The following is an 18,573-nucleotide window of genomic DNA, read 5'->3' as shown; positions in this document are numbered from 1 at the left end:
TGGAGGGACAGACATTTAAGGACACTTAGTGACACATGAGATGACAATGATCTATAGTGTATCGATCTTAGCAATTAATAAGAAGATACACAAATAAATAAGACAAAAGGAAATAAAACCTATGAATAAGCTTTCTATTTTTCCCTTTGTTTTCCTTTTTTGTGATTAAAAAATGGAAAAAGACCACCAAAAATTCAAAACTTTTCCCAAAGTGATTAATTTACCCCAAACTTTTTTGGTAATATGAAAAACCCAAAACTTCACAAATTATGACATATTTACCCCCACTAGGGGCATTTTCGTCTTTTTATGTTTTTTCTTTTTTTTTCTTTTTCTCTCTTCTCTCCATCGGCCATGGCAGAGGGAAGCCAGTATTGGGCGAGGGTAGCCCTCGGCTAGGTTAGGCGAGGACCTCCTTCACCAGGCCCTCACTAGATTCCCTTGCTTGAGTCCAATGAGGGGTAACCTTGCCAAATCTAGTGAGGGAAGCCCTTGCCCGACGCCAACGAGGGCACCCCTTTGCCAGACTCCCTCACCCAAGTTCAGCAAGGGGTGCCCTCGCCCAACACCGACAAGGGCTGCCCTCACTTGCGTCGGGCGAGGACAGCCCTCGCTAAATCTGCAAGGGCACCCCTTGCCCAACGCTGGTGAGGGCCTGGTGAGGGAGGCCTTCGCCCGACCCAACTAAGGGCCGTCCTCGCCTAACACCAACAAGGGCGGCCCTAGCTAGCCCAAGCAAGGGCGACCCTCACTAGCCCACGGCAAGGGCGACCCTTGCGCGACACTGGTGAGGGCAGCCCTCACCAAACGCCGGCTTCCCTCTGCCAACTCTGCCATGGCTGGCGGAGGGAAGAGAGAAGAAGAAGAAAAAAAAACCAAAATGCCATATAGTTTAGGGTAAATGTGTCACAGTTGGCAAAGTTCGGGATTTTTTATATCATAAAAAAAGTTTGGAGCAAATTTGTCACTTTGAGCAAAGTTTGGAGTTTTTAGTAGTCTTTTCCCTTAAAAAATCTATAGAAAAGCTTGAATTAGAAAGACCACGGGCCCTCTCCACGGTCACTTGTTGGGGATGAATTTGGGTTGGTCTACATCAAGACCATGGCCAGCTTTTCAGCTATAATCCAATACTAGTGTGATTTTTCTTTTATAAAACATCTCATTACAATAATTCCTTTCCTTAAAACGAGAACATTGTCTTGGATGAGTCAATCTCATGCCAAAAAAAGTACCTTAGTGTCCTCACAAATAAGAAAAAGGGATTTTGTGCGTTAAATAAGCCCATGAAAGTGACATGGGGAAGCAAATCAATATCGAGTGAGAGTACTTTTAAATGTAAATTTTGTTAGGATGAATCCCATTGATCAAAATGACAAGAATTCTTTTTGAATTTATTTTAAAGTAAAATTGGATTACTTGTTTATGCAAAATGCTATTGGCAATGAGTCATTCTTTTTCAATAATTTTAACCAAACTGCCAATATACCAAATGATGACTTTCCACAATACCCGTTTTATACACATCAGAATAATGACCCTTGGGTTGAATTATTTAATCAATCAACGATGTGTATAATATGCCAATGCATGATTTTGCATTAATTCTCCAATATTTAACCATTGCTTAATTTAGTCAAACACATACATACTTCTCTCAGTATCAACTACTATGTGTAGATATTGTGAGTAGTGGAAAGATCGGCATATGTATGATAGAGTTTCTAAACACACTCTATTTGTCAACTCAACTTAAGGTTGTTGGTTTGCTAAAGGAGAAAATATCTGCCATCTCAACTAACAAATATTTGTGTGATTCGTATGGTATTTAGATTTTTGAATCCGACTTAGGAGCCTTTTAGCTTTGTATAAGATTCATTGAGATTGTTATGGTTGCCTTTTGTTCGAGAAACTAAATTACCATTAGCAGTTGTGGAAGTTGGATTCCATCTTCGTTTTGAAGACATGCCACTATATTGAGTTTGCCAAGGGAAGATGTCACGCCCCGAACCCCGAGCGCGCGCACATCCCACTACGGTCGATCAAAAATGCGACATCCCAGGATATGTCGCCGACCCATTTATTTTATTACGCATGCGGAAGCGAAACAAATCCCCTGACAATAAACTACGGGATAGAAAAGCAGGAAGCAAAACCACAACATAACACTTAAACATAATTCAATAGAATTACAAACAGGGGTTTACGGCCAACAGTCTACAAAAGACTGGCTCTTAAAAAGAGGTTATCCTACGACCTACAAGTCGTACACGATCTCCAATCTTTATGACTTCACATCTCCAACTCCTCAAGGCCAACCAAAGCTATACGGCCGCTCCGTCCACCAGGGACCTGAAATGGTTATTCAATAACCACTGAGACAACGTCTCAGCAAGTTCAACCCCCTAAACCCCTATTAGAAAGAAAATACGCCCCGAGTGGCCTAGTCACATCACACGGAAGACTTACCTCGCCTCGGCCTTTATCTCGGTTAGCACAATTTATATAAACCAACCACGTGCAATTATGATAACCAAACAACCATGGCACAATCACATTATCAAACAATTCAACCACTTGGATCGTCTCAGCGATCAATCGACTCGGCCGATTACATGTCATTCTAGCAAATCAATCATTGCTCACAATCACGGCCCTACTAGGCAAAATTAGAATCAGTGGCATCACGGCCCCACTCGGTGCGACCTTTAACAGGTGGCATATCACGGCCCCATCGGGCGCGACCTTTAACAGGTGGCATATAACGGCCCCATCGGGCGCGACCTCTAGTAGGTGGCATATAACGGCCCCATCGGGCGCGACCTTTATCAGGTGGCATATAACGGCCCCATCGGGCGCGACCTTTATCAGGTGGCATATAACGGCCCCATCGGGCGCGACCTCTAGTAGGTGGCATATAACGGCCCCATCGGGCGCGACCTTTACAGGTGGCATATAACGGCCCCATCGGGCGCGACCTTTATCGTGGCATATAACGGCCCCATCGGGCGCGACCTTTATCGTGTGGCATATAACGGCCCCATCGGGCGCGACCTCTAATAGGTGGCATATAACGGCCCCATCGGGCGCGACCTTTACAGGTGGCATATAACGACCCCATCGGGCGCGACCTTTATCAGGTGGCATATAACGGCCCCATCGGGCGCGACCTTTATCAGGTGGCATATAACGGCCCCATCGGGCGCGACCTCTAATAGGTGGCATATAACGGCCAATCGCCCATCAATTTCCACAATTAGAATTTCATAAAGAACCCCTATAAATCACAATCACACTCAATTCATCACAACCAATCATCAATTTCAAATTCTAAATGCACAAAGAACGATCGGCACGAAATTCGAGTAAATAAGGTCCCAATGAAAATTTTCGAATTTAATAAATAATTAAATTTATTCCGAAAATAATTAAATAATAATATCCATAGTTTTCGAAATCCACACTCAATTTATAATATCCAATCATCAATTTCAAAATCCGAATGTACCGTAGCGACCGGCACGAAATTCTGAGAATTTAGGGTCCCGACCAAAATTTTCGGAATTTAATAAATAATTAAATTTATTCCGAAAATAATTAAATAATAATATTTTAATAATTTCGAATAATAATATATTATTCAATTATTTAATGATTTCGGGATATTTAAATAAATCAAAAGTAAATTCCTTTATGTCACATCAATGTTTATATTAATATAAACATCCACTTAACTTTAAATTAAACACAATTTAAGTTAATCAAGCACATTAATATAATCTACACTTAAATAAATTAAACTAACCACCTAATAACACTTAACATAAACTAAACACACCTAAAGCATCATTAACCCTCTAAGCGAGGTTTAGTGAGTTAAACTCACCGGATTAGCGAGCCGAGCGAACCAAAACGACGAGGACGACGCGAGGATCGACTTTCCTCAAGGCGGGCCGAGCATCGACTTTCCTCAAGGCGGGCCGAGCATCCGGGCTCGGGAAGGCGGCCAAAACGGCCAAACACCCGCCGCCATACCCATTTTCTGGGTTGCTGATCGGGGCCGAGAGGGAGCAGATCCGGCGCCGGTTCGGGCGGAGGAACGGCGGGGATGGGCGGCAGCGGCTCGGGCGGGCTCCGGCGGGGAGCACGGCGGCTCACGGCGGCTGATTCGCAGCCTTGGCTGGCCGAACAGGGCAAGGGCAGCGACGGTAGCTCAACCGGACGGGGCGGACGGCGTTCGAGCGAGCGAGAGGGAGACGGACGGCAGCACGGCGGTGAAGCGACACGGGCGAGGACGGCGATAGGTGGAGCTGCTGGTTTCGCTCGGCGTCCGACCAGATCCGAGATCTCGAGCAAAGAAACGGAGGCGGGCCGGGCGGAGCAGCTCGCGGGGCTGCGACGGTGAGCGGGCGGAGACGCGGGGGCGGCGGCGCGAGCGGCGACCGCGACGGCGACGATGGTGTGCCGGCGGGCGGCCGGCGAGCTGCTGGCCGAGCTCCTCCCTGCATCGCACGCCCGTCCCCCTTGCACGGTTCCAACGAAGAAGATGAAGATGAAGAGAGAGAGAGGGATGGGACCATTCCCTTTTTCTTTTCCTTTTTCTTTAACCCACAAAAATGGCCCACCACCATGACATCATCCATGATGTCATACTCCACTCACTCAAAACTCCCACAACCTTATTCCAATGGGTTTAATTCCATTTTCCGCCGGGTCCAATTCTTGTACACTCAATTTCCTAAATTCTCATCAATTCTCTTCTAATTGAATCAAATTGAAGTCCATAAAATTAATCCAATGTCACCACACTCTGATTCACATCTTCACTTGTCCATAGAACCAACTTAAGTCCCAAAAGCACGACCAAAGACGAGCCTACTATTTCTCGAGCCAAATTAGCCATTTTCGGATTTAATTTGCCAAAGAACTCTGATTGCATGAAAAATCTTCCAAAGATAAGTCAATGATCCTAAAATGATTTGTGACACACCCAGACTTCCAATTTCTGAATTCGATCTCAATTCCATGGTTAATTTCACTTTGGCACGATACTAGCGCGGCCCAACCTACCGGGTAGCCTTTAGAAATTTTCACGCATTTGACCTGTGGTTGATCATCTCAAGCCACAATGTACATCTTTGAAACATTGGCGACTTCCGGTTGTCGGAGTAATCTCAAGATTTCAAATACGAACACAGGGTACCCAATCGATAGAAAAGTCGGTCCAGTGCCGATCAACAAGAATTGTGCGATCCGGTGGAATCACCCACACTCGATCACATGCCTCTGTCGAGTCGACCTATCTCCGGTCTCTAATCGATTTTTATTTGTGTCGTAATGACCCTTGCAGATTAGCTCGGTCGAAAGGTCGCTTCTTGGCCAAATTCTCGAGTCTGATGCATTAGAATTTCTTAACAGCTTCACCCGATAGACTAGTTTCCACATGAGTGGCCGACTCAAGGAAAAGAACTATATGCGTGCCAACGAAATGCCCGTCTCAATTTATTGAAAATAGAAGTGGAAAAATCGGGATGTCACAGAAGATGCTCTCTAGCTATGTTGATGTCTGCACTATAAAATGTACTTAAGTATTGAAAAAAAATGGGGAATAGTTGAGAGGATCAAAATTATTGTGATGTAGGAACATGGTAAATGGGGCATATTGGTCACATGCGTAAGGTGTGTGCTTTGGCTTCATATATTAGTAAAGATATGCGATTGGCTTTATATATTAGTAAAGATATACGATTTAATTAAAGGTTTGTGTTATCAATATGTGATTTAATTAAAGGCGGGTGCTCTTTTGGTGTCCTCATGAATCCACATTACATTAGCTATGTCGTCCTCATCTTTTGTATTTTACAAGTGATATGGTGACTCGTCCATCAAAATATTTGTAAAATTAATGTGGAAAATATTGGATCTTGCAAATTAAATCAATGCAAAATCACCATAGAAATAAGTCAGGACCAAGAAAAAACATCAAGAATTTATGTTGTTTGGTCTATGTATCGGTAACTCACCAATGAGAAGAGCTAGCATTAAATAATCTACTAATAATTAGAGAATCAATAGAGCTAATAATAGTTTACATGCTCGATTGTTTCCCACACTTAATTTATACTTAAACCTACAGTATTTACAAATAAACAACTCCATTGTAAGTAATTCTTACAGCTCTTTTCAAAATAAAAGCTCTCTATACGATTAATCCAATAAGTGTTTTTGACATTTTTCTTCTTCTATGCAACACCCAAATCTTTCATCTCAAATTCAACACTCAGTTGCCTCTTCAACACATCAATTCAGACATAATCTTGATTGTTATCAACATATCATCGACAAATAATCATAGGTAAATCAAAAATCCATCCTCCAATCTCCTAAAGTAAACACAATTGTCCAATTGACTTTTCATATAGTCTTGACTGGCCAAAAATGCATCAAAACAATTATACCACTGCCCAACAAACTGTTCCAACCTATATAAAGATTTTTTTAATAAACAAACATAGTTTTCCTTACTCGGAATAATTAATCCCTTTGGCTTCCTCATGTATATCGGCTCCTCCAACTCATCATGAAAAACTGCTATTTTCACATCCAACTATTCTAGCTCGAGATTTTGTGTAGCAATTAAGGCAAGTAATATTCAAATATAAGTTTGTCTTACAATAGAAGAAGATATCTCGTTGTAACCATTGTCCTCTCGTCGTGTATACCCCTTCACAACAAGTCTCACCTTATCCCTCAATGCCCTATTTCTATTTGTAGACCCACTTGTTTCCAATAATGTTATGGCTCTTGGATATTTTAACAAGCTTCCATGTCTAGTTCCAATGGAATGATTCCATCTATTTACTCATAGTCTTTAGTCACTGTAATAGTCTAGCACTAGCTATTGTCTTAGAATAAGACAAAGGCTCATATATTTCTACCTTACCACTTTATAATTAATGTATAAGTAATATATGTATATTCATAATGAATCGGTAGCCAATTTGCCTTCTCTGTCTACTCACAACTATAGAATGCTACGATTTTGTTGGTTGTTCAATGTCACTAACTTTAGGAACTACGATATCATGTATAGTCTAAAGCTCCATTGTGTTTGAAATTTCTAGAGTCTCCAAGCTCTACCTACACCATGATATATTTGCTCTATTAGTTTTTTGTCAAAACATAGCACTCTCATCAAAGATTACATTTATGCTAATTAGAAAATCAAGTGATCTAGGATTAGTACATCATAGTCAGTAGCCTTTGATCTCCCATGTGCAAAAATAAAATAATAATAATAAATAAATTGATATCTGAACCAAACCGTCCGAATTCTTTTACTTATTACCTGAACCAAAAAGGTTTAGGTATTTTTTACACCCCTAAAAAATGATGAATTATAAGATGAACATAAAGAAAATATAAGCTAAAGGAAACATCTGTATTTATTTATCCATGAATTTCTCATAGTAATAATTTCGAGTTCTCCAAGTGCTCATAAACCCATTAAGAGAGGAACCGACTGAAGAAGAGTCCCGAGGCTGTTCCTATTTGGCACAATTTGGGTGAGAGGCAATTTTTCCCTCTCGTCAACGTCCCATTAGTTAGCTGTGCACGTCACGGTACGATGATGTCGACAATTCTCATATTTATCGAACCACCTTTTCTCCTCCTTTTCACCCGTTTCGTTTCTTACTGCTCTCTCTTTCGAGTGTCCCACAGGCCGCAACAGCTGAAGCTGAAACCCACTGGCAAAATATGCGTTTTTTTCGAAGAAAACAAAAAATTTCCCCCTCTCTATCTACTCTCTTTTTCTTAATTTTAGCAAAACAAGATAATCCATCTGCCTCTTGAATCTTCACCAAATTAGCCATGCCGTTTCGGTTGAACTTGAATGCTTTGCTTTGCTCCTTATTCCTTTCCTTTTTTGTTTGTTTTTCCTTTTTATGGGTACATCACACCGTATTTGGCCCGGGTAGACGATCCTTGAGTTTGGAATAAGAGGCTTTTTCATGTCTTTTTACGTTTGTGGCCACAAAAAAAAGAGAGGGATCCATCAACTGCCAAATATCCCTTGCGTTCATATTCCACTTTTTCTGTTTTTGTCTTCGCCCTCTCATCCCTCTTTAGGGTTTCTGAATTTATTGTGGTTCATTTTTCTTAGAGATGAGTATAGACGCTTCCCCTTTAATATGGTGGGTAAATCTATAATTCTCCGACCATTGATTGTGAAATCTTTATCCCATGGTTTTTTTATCGTGTTCAAATGATGATATAGTTCATGTCTGTTTGGGAAAAAAAAGAGTGTGATTTGTCTTGCAGTGTTTTTAGCTTCTCAAGAACTTCAGCCTAAAGTCTAGACAATAAGAGGTGGAGAAAAAGATAAATCTTCAGCTGGTTGAAGCTGCACAAAGTCTCCGGTGAGTCGTTGTGTTTGATCGTTGTGGTATATTTGTTCTGTTCAACGCTATGTTTGAGTACTTGTCATTCTAGGGTTGATAACCATCATATATGTAGGGAAATTTAATCATGGTAAGAGGCAAAGTTCAGATGAGGCGAATTGAGAACGCGACCAGCCGGCAAGTCACCTTCTCAAAGCGCCGGACTGGACTACTGAAGAAAGCTTATGAGCTCTCGGTCCTCTGCGATGCGGAAGTTGCCGTGATCATCTTTTCACAGAAAGGAAGGCTTTACAAGTTCTCGAGCAATTCTGAGTATGTTCGCGTACTGAATTTATAATTTTTCGAGTAGCTTTTAACATTCTTAAATAAAAAATGAGCGCATATGCACATATATATGCTGTGTGTCTGTAAAGTGTAAATAAGGGACAGCATCATGTGTTTTGGTCAAACGTTTAGTGCTTTTCCCCTTCGATCGTGGACTGAACCCATTATGATGACCAATCTAGTTCTCATTTTCAGACAATTTTAAAAACAATATGACGTCTGTTCAGATATCCTAATCCAAAATGGGTAAGATAAAATCTAATGTTCTCGCTTTTTTTATAATGGTATAGTCAATGTACTGAGACGTACCCTAGTCAAATGGCTAGATACTGGGGATTTGATGAAGCATTCATTGTGTATGCTGTTGCATTGGAGTTAGACTCTCTCTCTCTCTCTCTCTCTCTCTCTTAGTCCTTCTGAGAAAACTAATTGGTGAATAGCTTGCAAGTACTGATCTCCTCCAGCTACTTCACAAGTTAGGATAATTGGTAATTTGTCTTGGGTAATGAAAACATTATTTGATGTTAGTAAGACTAGGGACTGATATTGTTTGGTCCTTCTGGTTTTGACAAGTAACAATTCGGCGTTCACCCTAATTCCACATTGATGAAATGAACGTGCTGTTTAGTGTCACTTTTTGAAGTTAAAGGTTTTAAGGCTGCTTCCAGGGATTGATCTCCATTAACTAATGCTCGGGGCATGATGATAGTAAGCATACTCATGGTTAGGTATTAATCTCTTCGAAGTAGACCTTTTCCAAACAAATTTGATTGGTTGGAAAAATGTTGAAGAAAACCAAACTTAAATTGAAAAGAGCCTTCAAACCATGCCTTGTTTGATTCAGTTTTTTGTAATTGTACCACTTAGACAAGAATTGGGACTATTTTATGTGCCCTATCTGATAATGGTTATCTTGCAAATTATACGAATCCATGTTTCAAGTTTCTGACCATACCGCAAGGCAAAAACTAGAAATTTCATATGGAACACTTTATATTAGTTGGGAATTCGAATAACATGTTATCTATCTACTGCCATAATCAAGAAGCATTTCAAATCGTGGTTCATTGAATCGAAACTTAAAGCATAATTAATCTCTTTTTCTGAATCAAACAAAACCTGCAAAAGACTTTCTAGTTGATTTTGTAATGGTACTTTAAACCTAAACAAAAGCCTGTGAAACAAGTCTTGACATCTTCAACTTTAGGAACTTATAACTATATAGTGCTTTCAAAGTTGAATAATATCATGAGGTTGACTAGATTTGTGTAGTGGTGATTTTATGGGATCGAGTACATTCACTAGTATAATAGATTAAGGCTAACATGAAACAACACACTGATCTCTTGGATTTCTTACTCATAGAGTATATATGTCAAAATGTGACTGCAATTGTACATGTTTGCCATTTTACTTGTTCCACCGTGTAAGTACTCCCTGTTCTTCATTTACCGGGAAAAGAAGTACTTGAAGTCACAAGTTAGATGTAGGTGAAATTGCTTGCTCTTTTAATTTCTCCGAGAAGTGATAAGTCCTTGTATTGCTTCCCAATGCAACTGAAAATTTTATAAGCATAATGTGCTGTTCTTACTTCTTACTGACATGGAGTGGCATGTGGAATATTGAAGCCTTTGGGCTCAGGCAAAATACATTGCAATAATTCATTCTGTGCTCGAATTTAAATTTACTTCACGTGCGCACCTTATATACTTTTATAGTGTAAACTTGAACGTTTTCCTGCTAAAATTTGAAGAAAAATATTTTTGGCATGATTATTTACAAAGCATAATGTGGACATCCCAGACTTTTCCAAGTACTCCATGTCGTCGCAAATAAGTTACTTAGAAGCTAAAAGCTTCTTGCAGAGGCTTATATGCCTCATGCATGTTCTGTTTGTGGGTGAGTGATACATATTCACTAGAAGTCATGCTTGATTCACAAAAATGATCATTAATTTGTTTAATGTTCGATTACTTTAGTTTTGATGATAACTGATTAATTTGGAGAATGCACTTGCGGTGGCTGAGCTCATATGCTGTCTTTGCAAATTTTTCAGAATCCGAAAGACAATTGATCAATATCATAGATATACAAATGATGCGAATATGTACCATGCTAAGATGGAACAATATATTCTGGTCAGTACTCTAACCTTTCCAAGATAATACATTAGGTGCATTCGTAAGGAGTTCATGGATACATCTTTTGGCTAATGTTCAAATATCAACTCCGTAAATCCTTTTATCTGCATCAACAGTATATCTCTATTGATGGGAACACTAACGTGGAAGGCACATTCATGGATACATCTGTTGGCTAGGCTATAGAAAAACATGTTGCAATTTGGAAAATTGAACTTTCGCAATGTTAGAATACATATACATGATGCATGTGCTTTGGCACATGAGAACTGCTTCATGGTTCTTAAGCATGAGGAATGCTTGGGATACTTTCTGAGCTGGTTTACTAAATGATGCGGCACTCTATAAGTGTTATTTCATTGCAAGAGATGAAAAGAAATTACCTCACTCGATGTGTTATTTTAACCTTCTGAATCAGTTTCTGTTTGAGATTGTTGTGATGATTTCTATTACATTGAGGATAAATCATTGACTGTAGCCACTAATGAAGGCAGCAAGATCAAACAAGCCAATGTTTTTACAAAGCTTTGATGAGGATGGTCGTTACTGGCTTGTGACACCTAGGATTTGGATTATTCTTTTAGTTGAATTTTATGGTAGTCTTCTCAATTAGGATTTGAGTACCATCGGGATTTTATTAAATTTTCCACTTACGTCACAAATGGGACATTAAGTTTCTTGTGTAGATGAATTCTATTTCAATTCTATTTCTTGTTTGGAGTCTTCCTATCTGAATTAGGAGTATGATTAATCCTAGAAGGGTTTATAAGGATGATTGTAACTCTTTCTTGTGTGATAGAATGGTTCTCTAAAGTGTGAAACTTTTAAAACTCTAGGTGAGATGCTTAGACAGTGTAGATGTGATGCCAAAAGAAATTTACTCGTTTTGAATGGTTTATTCTCTTCAAGTTCTCTTTGAAGCTCATTATTCAGAACATATCGTCTCTACCATGACACAAAATTGATATGTAGGATGACATCTCCCAAAACAGTGAGCTCAACTTAATAAGAACCTGAAGAGAACTTTCAATGGACGACAACTTAGAATGGGCAATTTTTTAAGGCGTCAGACATAAAACTGCCTAAGCATCTCAAATGGGTTTCTTAGTCATTACACCTAAGAGTATTATTGCATCGCGATTTCAAAGAAAAAATTTATAAATTATTCTAGAAATTCTACCCTTACTTAACATGGGAGACTTCTAAAGAAACATGATGAAATAGGAAACATCTATACAAGAAACACTATGTCCTGCTACTGGAATAATGAACTTAATTAAATCTTAACGGTGCTCAAATCTTAATTGATAAGATCGCTATTTCAACAAGAAGAACAATCCTAATCATTTTTTACTCTTATTTGAGTCGTCGATTTCCATTACATCCATCGTCACCAAAGCTTGGTAAAAGATCACTATTTCAAATATCAACTTAGTAAATCTTTTTGTCTGCATCAACAGTATATCACAATTAATTGGGACAGCAACTTGGAAGGCACATTCATAAATACATCTTTTGTCTGAGTCATAGCAATAAACGTTTCACTTTGAAAGAATAAAACAAATAAAAAATAAAAAATTGAACGTTTACAAGGTTAAATATATATATGATACATATGCTTTGGTATATGAGAGATGCATCATGATTCTTAAGCATGAGGAATGCTGGGGATACCTTCTAAATTGGTTTGTTAAGCGATGTGGCATCGCATAAGTGTTATTTAAGTTTACTCATTTAAGTACCTATCAGGAATCTACATCATCACTTAGTAAACAAATTTTCTTTTGCTCATAAAGTAAACAAATTTAGAAGACAAGTCTTACCATGTCTAGAATTGGTCTTTAAGTATGCATTATCTCTCGTATACCCAATTCTAACTCATCCAAATTTTATACTTTACAGAAAAAAAATCAAGTATCTCAAAATGTTAGTCTGGCACAAGTGGGAATAATTTGAGAGAGCCATCAAAGCTGCACCATCAAAGTGCTGTTATGGTTAGATAAAGGACTTGTAATATTGTTTCAAGCCTTATCACTCTTATTTATGTGGTTTGGCAATGACTGGAAAGCAGAGAGGAGAAACTGCTGATATATATAGAGAGAGACAAATAGGTTTCAAGTTACTTAAAACATTAAAACTGCTATTTTGATCTTTGTACATGTCCTCAGGACATTAACTGGTCCCCTAAAATGCTTTAAGCTTCTGAAATCCCACTCATCATTCACCACTTGATATCTCGAAAACATGCCCTCCTTGGGCATTTACATCTTATTTTTTTCTTGAAGGAAGTTTTAAAATTGATTGTCGGTGTGGACCTATATGTTTGTTTTTGCAGATTGTAATAATATAGAACCGTGTTCTTGATGAGAACCCTACTTTTGATCTCAAGAATTGCTGAGGTGGTAAGCCATAGAATTGACTATGGTTTGTGTCCAGCTACAAATTTTGCAAGAACGTTATGGTTCTTGTAGTAGGAGTCTTAGTTTTGCTAGAGCCTGTGGTGTTACAGATTTGTTCACTATGATTGGTTTTATCCATTACTAATTTTACATTTGTTCAGTTTGTATTGTTCCGTTCACTGGATTCATAAATATCCAATCTCCATATATGTGCAGCATCTGAAGCAAGAAACCATGGATATGGAGAGGAAGATCGAGCTTCTTGAAGTTCCTCTACGGTCCACAAATTTTGAGACTTCTCTCTTATATATTGTGGATTGAAATGGATACTTGATATCTAATTCCCTAAACTATGGTACTCCTTTTCTTTTTTTCATCAGGAAGCTATCCGGACAATGTGTTGAATCTTGCTCGATCGATGAAATTCAACAGATAGGGAATCAGCTCGAGCGAAGTTTGAGCAGCATTAGGGAAAGAAAGGTACATGCATCTTTGGCATATTTGTCCTTTTCTTTGAGCCTATTGGTTATTCTTCTATCATTTTTTGTCATAGAGTTATTTGGACGACTCTATTGTTCCTTTTTCCAAAAAAAATTCGATTCTTTTTTTAGGCTGATAAACTTTTGAAAGAGTTATACATGACGAAAAACTGTGATAAAAAAAAGTTTCCAATTACCTGATTTCTGACTAACTTATTGGTAATTGACCAACACTTTTATGAGATCACCAATTCCTTTTAGCAATGTGCAATTAACAATACCTCTCAATTTTTTATGAACTTTTATTTTATTTTTTTTTCTTATTGCTCATATATATATATATACACACATACCAATATTTATTTGAATAACTCTCAAAATTTTTCCTTTTGCTTAATTTACTAACTCTTTTTGGGTTACCAACTTTTGTGTAACTAACTTGCCAAATGCTTATTTGGGGTTTCTTAGTGCATTTTTTCCTAATCTAACCCGTCCTATGACTACTCTTGAGATAGAATGGAAACATTGTATTGTGTTATGGTGGAGGGTGAGGTCTATCATTTCTCTTTCGTCTTACATGCCAACAACTTAAGCAGATCTTTTTTCTCTCTTTTTTTTTTTTTTTTTTTGGTGAAGGGTAAGAATATATTGAGCTTTAACCAATAATTACAAAAGATCCGGCGCCACAAAACTTGCACTCAACAATACAACAAGTCAGAGTGAGTGGAAGGAAGCCGAATACAAAAGAGGACCGCAAGAGCGGGCCTAAGGAAGCAAAACAGCCAAATAAGGCAAAAAAAGCAGCGGGAGGCCACGAAAGGCAGATCTTTTTTCTCTTTATTGCTTTCTTTGTCATAAAATAAATTTTGTTGATAAAAATACTTTCTCACCTCCTCAGCCTTCACTTATAAGACTCGTACACACATAAATGTTTGCCTTACTTACGAACCCATCCAGAAATTACCAAACTTAATTATAGGAGTTACTAACTCTTCTCTGATTAAGCAACCGACTAATTCTATGTCACCAACTCTTATTTGATTAGTTGACACGTTTATTTGGTTTGGTTAAATGACTGACTTTTCTTATCTCTAACAAAAAATAATCAGCAATCATTTTTTTACCAATGGTTTCTTGACACTGACACAAATTAATACTTATTAACACACACACACACAAAACTGTATTCTTTAGCATGAAATAATAGAATACTGTGAGTTTTTCATTATATTAACCTCATCAATTTCCGTGTACAACTTCTTACTTGAACTGTGTTTCTAAACAAGTTGCAAAGCATTGTACTATCATTTCTATCGTCCATCATTTCAACTTATTTTCTCATTTTTTTTCTGTTGACCTTGTACTAAGAAAGGTATGGGGACGACATGCACGCACACGAAAGTTAAAATATTTCTGCGGATCTCTTTTACAGGCTCAATTATTCAATGATCAGATACAGCAGTTACAAGCAAAGGTAAGTGCACAGATACGATTAATGCATGTCCGATCTCATCCAGTATTGTTAAGTTCCCGGTTATATAAATCTAGCGACTCTGCTTGGCGTAATTCAGGAGAGGTTTCTGAAAGAAGAGAATGCAAAGCTTCTTGCAAAGGTGTCGTCCTCTTTCACATTTGTGCTTTTATTGCTTCCTATCACTTGTCATGCATCATCACTCTTCTGTGCATATATTAACCGCTTTCCACAAACTTGTCAAACATGCAATAGAATCTCTCAATGAATTTCCTGTATGATCTAGCTGTGTAGTTTTATGATCTGCTAAGACCAGAGAGTGGTCTTCAATTATTAAGAATGTTCTTTGCCCTAATGTTCTAATAGGCTTGTGTAGTGAAGAAGCTTGCTGCTTTTGTCCATCAAACCAATATTAGTAGATTGTGTGCTGTCCTGTTTATTGTACTGGTTAAATGTGCTGGTCAACAGTTTGTCTTACTCTCTATTAGTTCTGGTGTTAAAACCTTTAAGGAGTATTGCAACATGATCAGTTTTATGAAAAGGACAATGCATAATGAGAGATGCGCGCATGATAAAATTTCTACTTCTCTATTTCTCTGTTTCTTTGTTCCCTAAATAGGTTTAGAACAGAAATCCGTTTGTAACGCAAATTTATTTTTCTATTTATGGAACAGATAGATTTGAAGAAGAAATCAGAAAATAAAATTTTTAACTTCTCAATTTCTAAAATAGAAATTAAGAAATCAATTTCTAGTCAGAAATCAATTTTTTCTTTCAGAAATTTTGTCATGCGCATCCTTACCCTTAATTTCCGAGTTAAATACCGGTATATATATCGAATATTTCTCTATCTATGAGAAGTTTTGTTTATGATTGCATAAGTTAGAAGGAGGACTTAAAATGAACATCACCGAAGAATTCTATGATCATGAGACTGCATGATCTGCTTGAAACTTATTACCAGCATTAAGCTACTAATCCAAGTTGAGAAAATTACCACCACACAGAAATTTACTGTCACGAGATACAATTCTACTTTTCTTTTTTTACATGGAACTGTAGACAAACTCAAATCTCTGTGTCCTTTTATGGTCCCGCCCTTGATCTGTTAAGAAAGTGATTGACTCCATAATAGAAGTTAATAATGCAGAGTTACAAACACATGTTGGTAAAACAAATTTTAGGGAAGATCATGAGATACAATTATCTGTAGGAGACTGTAGGATTGTAGATGGACCTAAATCTGTGTGTCTTTCCATGATCCCGTTACCATTACTTAATATGCTTGGAAAGTTACTAACTTGAAAAGAAAAAGGTTACTGGCAGTAAGTTAGCGACCCACATTGTGAATATCAATACTTTGAGAAATTTGTTTCTTGAAAGATTATTTTGTGTTTTACAACTGGGGACTATAGACGGATCCAAAGTTCTTAGTGATCATATTTGGCGTCCTCTTCACTTTTGGAGCTTTTTTTTCTTTTGTTTTTCTTCTTTTTTCTCTTTTTAAAGAATGGTAGAGAACCAATTCCGGAGTTGGTTGTTGGAAAATATTCAACTTTCCTAGTGAAAATATCATAAAGTTAGTAATTGCCGATATGATAATAAAAATTAGTAGCACAATGTTCATGAGTAATCAATGTTGAGACAACTACTACCCAACTTACTATCAGCCAGTACAATTCAATGTTTCTAACATGTGATTGTAGAAGGACTGAAAGTTCCCATGTCTTTTTATAATTTTGTAACCATTAGTTGACCTGTTTAGAAAATACTGACTTGATAACAAAAACTAACGGCCTTCAAATACGACCCATGTCGAAAAAAATCACAACATAGAGTTTATTACTATCATGAGATACTAGTCAATACTTTAGACATGGACTATAGGTGGAACCAAAGTTCGCAATCATGTCTGGTGCAGCTAACCACTTTTAGAATTTTTTTGGGGCAACGTAGGAAAGCATCTTCTAGAGTCAGATGTTGGGAAAATTGAAATTTCCCAGTGACTATTGCTAGATCTGGGTGCTTAGACATAGATGCTTGCATCACCTAATTTGGATCCAGTGGATGGCTTGTTCAATGCCATTAAATCTCAAGTTGCGCTTCAGCTTTTTGCCATTTTAATTCAGTGAAGGTTTCTAGGTCCCCATCATCATTCAATTGCATTTATTGTTTCATTTATTTAATAGAGCGTTTTGCGTCCTTTTTTGCTTTCTTCCATTTCCAGCGCTATGCAAATCCTTGGCAGTCAACGGCTCATCCAAGAGCAGCAGCAATACATAGCCAGAGCAGCCGGAGTACAGATGTTGAGACTGGGTTGTTCATCGGATTGCCGGAGAGTTAAACTGATTCGCCATCACCGGACACGAGTCTAATAATACCTGTTCAATAGAATAGTATAAGAGTTACAGCAATATCACTCGGTGACATCTTTACTCAGCTGGATTCTCCTTGGCACTATCCCGACAACATGTGCATGAGATTCATGGTAGTCATATTGAAAATGAATAGCGAAGGCAAAGAAAGATCATATTAGAAATGAGTAATGACAATGACATATATGAGAAAGATTCAGAAACAACAGATATAACTTGCCTGCACCTTGGGCTTTCTCATACGAATTACACTTCAGTCGATTCCAAGAAAGAGACGTCTCTGTTGAGCATATTTTCCGACTGCTTGCATACATTTCAACATCTTAGGACACCTCTTTGAGGTTTTTTTTTTTTGTTTTGGTCGGACCCTTTAAAGGTTGGCTAAGCCTATAAATGTTCATCCATCACCTCTATATTTTTCCTCAGCATAGACATATGCAGATATGAGGATCATGGAAGTCTGAAATATTCTGGAATCAAAATTGTCATGTTGCAACATGAGGCTACTCAGTGGACTTGTAACTCATAATTCATTCCAAACAACGAGGTCAAACTTTTTTAATTTGACAGAAGCTAGCTTATATCTAAGCTCGTGAGTAATGACATGTTCCTAAGACGATGCCTTAATCGGAAGGGGATTGGAGGGACAGACATTTAAGGATACTGCGTGACGTGAGATGACAATGATCTATGGTGCATCCAGTGTAGCAATTAATAAGATACACAAATAAATAAGACAAAGGAAATAAAACCTATGGATAAGCTTTCTATTTTTCCCTTTGTTTTCCTTTTTCATGATTAAAATATCTATAGACAAGCTTGGATTAGAAAATAATTCCAGAAAAAAAAAAAAAAAAAAAAGAGCTTGGATTAGAAAGACAATGGGCCACTCTCCCTGGTCACTTGTTGGGAATGAATTTGGGTTGGTCTACATCAAGGTCCATGGCCTGCTTGTCAGCTATAATCCAATACTAGTGTGATTTTT

The 18,573-nt window shown here is 38.0% G+C and overlaps 1 protein-coding gene and 1 long non-coding RNA gene across 3 annotated transcripts; one reads left to right on the top strand and one right to left on the bottom strand.

The window, feature by feature from the left end:
• Positions 1-2,148: 2,148 nt before the first annotated feature.
• Positions 2,149-3,944, bottom strand: LOC120289372. Its single transcript, XR_005547316.1, has 2 exons — positions 3,884-3,944; positions 2,149-2,349 (listed from the first exon to the last, which is right to left on the bottom strand). It is a non-coding gene; the product is annotated as an uncharacterized LOC120289372 (long non-coding RNA).
• A 3,877-nt stretch (positions 3,945-7,821) lies between these two features.
• LOC104424369 (MADS-box protein AGL42) lies at positions 7,822-17,897 on the top strand. Of its 2 annotated transcripts, none has more exons than XM_039304453.1 (9): positions 7,822-8,192; positions 8,303-8,417; positions 8,515-8,711; positions 10,780-10,861; positions 13,480-13,541; positions 13,644-13,743; positions 15,115-15,216; positions 15,314-15,355; positions 17,441-17,897. In XM_039304453.1, the coding sequence occupies exons 3-9, from the start codon at positions 8,527-8,529 to the stop codon at positions 17,555-17,557; spliced, it is 690 nt and encodes a 229-aa protein (XP_039160387.1). In that variant the 5' UTR covers positions 7,822-8,192; positions 8,303-8,417; positions 8,515-8,526; the 3' UTR covers positions 17,558-17,897. The 2 variants fall into 2 exon arrangements, with proteins under 2 accessions (XP_039160387.1, XP_039160388.1); XM_039304454.1 differs by having other exon boundaries at positions 7,826-8,192; positions 8,301-8,417; positions 15,175-15,216.
• The last annotated feature ends 676 nt before the right edge of the window (positions 17,898-18,573 follow it).

Source organism: Eucalyptus grandis, chromosome 11, assembly GCF_016545825.1.
Source record: "Eucalyptus grandis isolate ANBG69807.140 chromosome 11, ASM1654582v1, whole genome shotgun sequence".
NCBI classification, from domain to species: domain Eukaryota; kingdom Viridiplantae; phylum Streptophyta; class Magnoliopsida; order Myrtales; family Myrtaceae; genus Eucalyptus; species Eucalyptus grandis.
The sequence above is the reverse complement of the archived record's forward strand: the minus strand, read 5'-3'. Positions and strand labels throughout refer to the sequence as shown.